This window comes from Haliaeetus leucocephalus, unplaced genomic scaffold (assembly GCF_000737465.1).
Source record: "Haliaeetus leucocephalus isolate CR32 unplaced genomic scaffold, Haliaeetus_leucocephalus-4.0 Scaffold1014, whole genome shotgun sequence".
Lineage (NCBI taxonomy): Eukaryota > Metazoa > Chordata > Aves > Accipitriformes > Accipitridae > Haliaeetus > Haliaeetus leucocephalus.
The window spans coordinates 528706-535863 of record NW_010973450.1 but is presented as its reverse complement, the minus strand read 5'-3'; the positions used below and the strand labels follow the sequence as shown (position 1 = coordinate 535863).

Sequence of the window (7158 nt, the reverse complement as noted above, 5' to 3'; positions counted from 1 at the left end):
CCCGCCCCCGCGCCGCCGTCAGCGCCGGGCGGTGAGGGCCGCCCCCGGTTTTCATTAAGCCGACGAGGAGGCGACGGCGGTGAGCGAGCACCGGAGGCCGGGGTAGGCCCGTCCCTCCCCCGAGGCGGGAGGCCGGTGGGTGAAGGCCCCCCGCGCCGGTCCTCCCCGGCCGTGGTGGTGGGGGAGGGCCCGGGCAGGGCCGCGCCCTGGGGGCTCCGCTTTCAACGGCCACGGGGAAAGGGACCAAAAAAAGGGGGGGACACGGAAAATAAAAACCGCAGAGTCGGGAAAAAAAAGGTGCGAGGGTCACCACAGCAGCTGCAGCACGGGAAGCGTTGTCTGTCCTCAGCGGCAGCACGGCCTCGTTATTTCAAGAAGCTCTGCCCGTATGACCACAGAAGGGAAGTACTTCTTATTAAATGCTCTTTATTTTTATCTACAGCCCAGTATTGCATATAGATCACCTGTCTTTTTAAATACAATAAAGCTATCAAGCAGGTAAACCTCATCGCCTTCCTTCCTCACACCCAAACACAAAAGAGATAGACCAACAGGCTGCTGCTGGTTTTTAGGCAATATGCTTACGTCAGCACATTTCTGGTTTGATCAGCAGCAGAACTGGCTGACGTGATACTCGTTACTTGCCTACAGTTCCACATGTGCACAGATCTTCAGGAAAGCTCTTTAAAAGGCAAGTGTGCAGCAAATCCCTGGACTTTTGCATCCTCGGTAATTTGCTGAAACATTTTATTATGTTCAAGTTAATAACAAATTATATTTTTCATGAACTTTGTGTTAACGTCGCACTGGACTTCCGTGAAGTGTTTAAAGACCCAGTTCTAGGTCTTCCAGTTCCTGAAGGAGAGCAGTTTCTTTCTGAATCTTCTCCAACTACAACAAAAAAAGCACAAGATGTCACAGAGCTAGCTTATTATAAAATGAAATGAGAATAAACTGCATACATCTTACAGTACCTGATTTTTCTCTAGCTGTTTGCCAGCAGCTGCTTGTTCCTTCAGCTGCTCAATTGCTTTTAGTTTCTGTAAAAACAAACAAACAAAACACACTAATGCAAAAATATTGGTGAACCACAAGTAGAAAAAAGTCTTAGAAGTTCCTGCCCTTGCAATTGCCTGATTTACCAGAAGGCAGATCTCAATATGGAAGACACATTTCATTTAAGCATCTCCAGATGCTCAATCCAGAATTTCCCACCAATAAAAGACATTTATTTCAAGAACAAAACCTAGAGAATAGAAGCGCTTCTTAGTCTCTGAAATGTAAACACCATACATTAGCTCACTGCAGGGCTGGATCCAAATTCAGAAATTACTCCTCCACTATCACTGTATCTCTCTTCACCACACATTTTCCTCAGAAAGCCTGGAATATTAATCCAAACAGAGATGATGAAAAACAGGAGGCAGCCAAGAGAAAAAAGCCCCGATGGATTACGTAGAAATGGGAAAGATTCTCTAGCCTGAACCAAACAACTTCCGTTCTGAAATTATTTAATCCAAGAATTTCCAAGATTGGCAGTAAACTTGACATTCATACCATTTAGAAGTTAGGGAAGAAACCAAAACCACATAGCATTTTGTCAGATCCAAGATCCAATAAAGAAGCAGCCCACACAGCTGCTTTCTAAGCACAAACACCTTTAAGCTGTACCCCTACCCCTCAGCTCTGAGCAGCGGCTGCACATGCAGCAGTATTCGTCACAGGAGACTGGAATACTCTTCCATGCACCTGTCAGTGGCTTCTACCCTGTCTAGACGCTACTCTGGTAAGATCTTTAGGAGTCCTGGCAAAGGATGACCTCCACTGTTTTAGGAGATGGAAAAGCAAAAGGAAGTTGGTTTACAAATTCAGGAGATTACCATCTGTGTAAATGCTACCCTTCTAAGCTCAAGTCACCTTACAATCAGACTAGATCTTATAGACCATCTCTTAGAGAAATCTGCTGCTTGTTAGAAAAAAAAAAAAAAAAACACCCAACAAAAAACAACACCTCACCTTTTTTAAATTCTTTATCTTCTTGTCAACTTCAGGATCTCCTGATGTAAAGGTAGGCACAGCACTCCGTGGTGCATTCTGTGATGCTGAGGACTGTGTAGATTCCTGGTTTGCTTCAGCTTTGGCCTCCTGTAGACAAATAAGATAAACACATTATCTTGATTGCAAAGGGACTGAAAAATGTCTTTAATCATTTTAAGGAATCCATTTAATATTTCTTCTTTCACTAGTTTGCTGGTGTACTCCAAAATTTGTAAGTGACATGCTTTGATGTATTGAATTACCTATATATATGCTTTCCACAAAAAGGGGGTTATCTATAACAACTCACATGCTGCATCTTGTTTAATTTCTATTTCCTCAAGACACCAACCATACATAGCATAGGGAAGCATCAGTAAGGATGACACGACAAACACATACACAAATATTTTATAAAGTGGACTGGCAGGTCATTGTCTCTGAAGTAAAAGGGCTCAAAACCAGCGTAAGAAACTAAAAAAAAAATCTTATTTAAAGAAATTATTGCTTCAGAATTTTGTAGAAATTGAAAGGCTAATACCAAAAGCTGATTTTTATCTACCTAGCCAAAGAACAGCAAGCAAAACAGAGCAGGCTGTCTTTGATCTGCCCTCATAACGTGCCGCAGCCCTGACCTGCTGGGGGACACACATCAAAGCAGAAAGTCTGTTCTTACCTTTCACCAACCATTGAAAAAAAACCAAAACCCAAACCTGTGCAGACTGTCTGAAGGTCAAAAGTCAGGATTACTTAGTCTTAACACTGATTTCCGCTACCATTCACAGCAACTAACCAAAGCTGTTATTTTTAAGTCATCCTTTTGTACCTGCTTCAGTCTGATTAGAAACTCTACCACCCTCCCCACAACTTAACACATGCAAGATGTGTGGAGGGCTCTCAGTGGGACTAACAGTCATCGCCCTGAGACTGATCAGCACTGTTTGTTAAAACTAATTAACATTATCCTTGAAAGAACTACTTTTGCAGTACCTGTTTAGCAGCTTTCTTTGCTTCATGCTTCCTTTGATTTTTGAGAGCTGTTTTAGAGAGTGGCTTATCACCGCTTCCTGACTGCGGTTTCATATTCTGAGGTGGCTCATCCTCATGCTGCAGCATATGGAAAATTAACAGTTACAAAACCAATACTCCATGTTGGCAAGCGCAATGGTACAAAAAAACCAACAGTGATGCTCTAAACCTACTTAAGACAACACCATATGCAAGATGAACCATAAAGGAAGAAGAAAGAAAAACAAACAAAGGAAAAAAAAAAGTTTGTGCCCTTTCAAGTAGCAGAAGACAGTGTGAAAAGGGCTTCAAACTCATTCATTCTCAAGTTTGGATGGGACTATCCTGTATGTCCTAAAGATTTCATGGACTTCTGATAAAATAATCATCATGTTTTCTATCTGGAGCTGAAGGGGGGCAGGGGGAATAAAATCAAAGAGGAATAAATCAGCACAAAATTACTGAAGCTTGGCATTTTGCTTTTGCTGACAACTCTTAAAACTCAATCTCCTAGTGACAAAGGAAAAACAGGTTGCTGGGAGGGGAAATGGGGTGGCGTGAAAAGGGGTTTTTTAAGGTAACTCTTAAGCGAGGAGCTGGATTGTTTTAATGCACATGACAAGATTTCTGGCCCATATAAGTAAACGATTACTTTATTTAATGCATCTTTTCTCTACTACCTCTGCTTGTTGATCATTTGCAAAAACTGACATGAGCATGAGATTCCTCACAAGCCAAACAGCAGTCTTTCCTTCAAAAGCACCAGGCTCAAAATCAAAGCTCTTCCAAGACTTACATATCAAGGGTGCAATTGTTAAATGTCGTTAGTTGCTACTCAGCCTACTTTGAAAATTTGCAGAAAAGAAACTAATTAGACAAGTAGGTCACTATACTGAAACCTGTTTAAACAGCAGCTGACCGGCTAACAATCAAATCTCTTTCTAGCAAGTGAACTTACCTTAAAAAAAAAAAAAAAAAAAAGCAGCTGTTAGGAGGACAGTCAAACCACCTGTCTAGCTGGATTTAGACTAGTAAGTCAGGTCACCCAAATCAGAGGTTTCTATCTTAACTAGAGTATCCAATTTCACCATAAACCAAATTTGCTGTTTATTATTCCAGTGGATGTTGTAGAGAGTGTTTTTAAAGTCTGCAAATGACTTTGTAAAAGGAGAGTATTTGGACCAAAGAAATTTCAGTTTTCTAGCATACATTCCTGCAAACAGTGAGCAAAGTGTCAAAGAGCATTACCAAGAAAACCTCCCAAAACCCCCACAATACTACCATCAGTCTGATTACTCTTCTGATGTGTCTCATTAAATATAGACGGGCAAAGCAAGGAAACAGAACAATTTAGTTCACATATGAAACTGTCTACTTACAAGCTTGGAACTTGTTACAGGTTTGTTTCTCAGGGCTGGAGGTCTATACGCTTGAGCAGGCTTTGGCTCAGCACTGGGCAATTCACTTGGAACTGCCTGGTATTTTACTGCTTTCGCTGGGAACACTCCATCCAAGAAGGGCTGCCAGGAAACTTGCCACATTTCTTCATTTGATGGAACTTCATAGTTGTGTAACAAAGAGCCAGTGTAGTGCCATATCTTGTAACCATTACTGACTCGCAGCCTGGGAGCACACGTGGCTGTTACAATATGCTCCCCGTCAGGACACCAAGCAAAGTATGTGGAATCCGAGGCTACTGGTTTGGAAATAAGTTTGTAGTTTTTAACGTCCCACACTTCCATCTGTCCCCTGAGATTTCCAAATCCTGCTAGCACTAGGATGTGTCCATGGGGGCTGTAGTAGGCAGCATTGCGAGGCCCGGTTCCAAAATCAAACACGGGGTCACATTTCAGATTAAAAATTGTTGCTTTGGCAGGCATAAAACCATAGACAGCACAGAACTCAACAGAATTGGGGTTCCAAACAACATCATAAATAGGACCATTTTTTGCTAAAGGAAGAGGAAAATATGCAGCTGTTGTTAGGAGACTGTATCTTTTCAGTGTAAGCAAAAATAAAATTAATAGTGATTCTTAACTTCATGCTTTGCCAAAATGCTGTGATCTAATTATTGACAGTGAAAATGAATTCTGCTATCAATAGAGGTAGAAACAACATTTTATCTTCTGATAATTTTAGTTAAGGTTTGCAACAATAACTGCAGCCATTCCAAATTACCTCTGTAGGGTCAGCACCAGCACTTTAACAGTAAGCATATTTTTTTCCATGTAAAAAAATTCCTTCCCCCCCCCCTGCCCTCGTTATTCAAGTATGATCTCTCAGGACCTTCTCAAACTGTCCCACTGGAAACCTGCAAAAACAGGAGTTTTATACCAGCTGGATACTAGTTCCTCTTTTTTTTAATCTAAGAAATATTGCATAGCTCAGCTTTGTAGAGCTAAGAAATATTGATCTAAGTTATCTTTGGACCATACTCACGCACGGTATTTTATAAGACAGATTTTAAAGTGAGAGAGCACACAAAAAATGGTTTTACACATAATGATTAAAACTTGGTATTGTTAGATGCTATTCTGGGGGTTGGAACTTTAGGAGATACTGAAGAATTATGAAGTAGTGATGGAAACTCATGTAAAATGTACAGGGGTAAATTAAAACCATAGGTCGTTGTAACTTTTCATAATCTGGGTATCTGCACCTGTATTTCAGATAAGTGCTAAATGCATTACTGACAATTCTTAAATCCAGATGTTGACCCAAAATATCAAACTAATTTAAATAATTCATTCCTGTTGTTATTCTAAAGCCTCATTATCTTTAGAAACTAGCCTGTGCAATCACACTGTCTGTGTGTTTTCCCTTTTAAAACTTTCCAGATGACATTAACCAAATCCAATTGCAGAGACAGAGGTCTGACAGAAAATTATGTCTCTGCACGTTTCATGACAGTAGGCAGCTGGAGAGATGAGGGCAGCTTTATACAGGCTTCAACAGCTAAGGCAAAGGCTACAGCATGAGCATGTATTAGTCAAAAATGAAAAACCCTCTACAAATGCCAGTGTGAAAAAACCTTCAAAACTGGACCTCAAAAGTAACCAGATGATACAAATCCAAAGGAAATGAGGCACCACTCACTCTAAGTGCCCACCACTTGCTTTTGTTGGAAAAAAACAGTTTTACAAAACAGACATCAGTTTGTTTTGTTCCTTGAAAAGGAATAGCTAAATTAAATGAAAATTAGCAATAAACTCCCTGTTAAATAAAGATGTGTTGGAAATAAATAATTTCAAAGGGCAAAGAAGGTTTTAATAAGCATGTAATTAAACAACTAGTGTTGTCAATCCAGGAAACTGTTCCCAAAGACGTTCTAGATACAGAGTTATAATCCTGATTATTTTTCCCCAGTGAAGTTAGCAACAAAGGGAAACAGGGCACAGTTCTTGCTCCCACAAGTTTTGCTACAGAAGGCAAACTGGGGAAGTTCTCCCAGTCAGCACTAGTATTGAAAAGAACATATTCACAGTCTCTCTATGGTCACTTAGACATAGATAGTCTACATCACCCCATCCCCAGTGTTTTGAAACATTCACAACAAACTAGCCTCTCTACAACCCCAAACAAGACAGGTGTTTATGTTAAAGAGCAACAGCTTAAAATAATGACAAAATACCAACATAGGGGAAATTAACAAATGGACTTCCAGTTCAAACAAGACACTGAAATTAAGCACATCCACTTCCCTCTCCCCCACATGTCATTTTTATGTCTTAGAACACTTTCCATTTTACAATACAAAATAAAGGACTTCTGTTTTCCAATATGCTTCAAAAAATTGTTCTCACTCTCCCCCAGCTCCTTGAGTACACTATCAATTGCACATCTAAAAGTTCAGGTAGGATTATTCTGTTTGGTAACACCTTCCTGCCCATTTTGGATTCTCAGACACTAACTGGCTTTGTTGTCCACGTGTTTCCTTAGTAAACATACACAATTCCCTTCCTGTGCACATGAACACCCTCCCAAGCAAATTATTTGTATATACTAACTGAAAGTGTCATCTTAATGTCAGTGGCAGAGAGCACACAAGTATACCAAAGATGACAAGATAATTCAGCTATTAAAAAAACCAACCCCCCCCCCCCCCCTCCACGC

At 40.6% G+C, this 7158-nt stretch overlaps 1 protein-coding gene across 1 annotated transcript in view; it reads right to left on the bottom strand.

Annotated features, from left to right (window-relative positions):
* Positions 1-352: 352 nt before the first annotated feature.
* Positions 353-7158, bottom strand: part of EIF2A (eukaryotic translation initiation factor 2A, 65kDa) — a 15853-nt gene continuing 9047 nt past the window's right edge. Inside the window, exons 9-13 of the mRNA XM_010584896.1 lie at positions 4425-4996; positions 3028-3144; positions 2017-2145; positions 975-1040; positions 353-891 (exon numbers count right to left, since the gene is read on the bottom strand). Coding sequence (XP_010583198.1) covers positions 826-891; positions 975-1040; positions 2017-2145; positions 3028-3144; positions 4425-4996 — 950 coding nt within the window. The 3' untranslated portion in view covers positions 353-825. The remainder of the gene's footprint in view (positions 892-974; positions 1041-2016; positions 2146-3027; positions 3145-4424; positions 4997-7158) is intronic.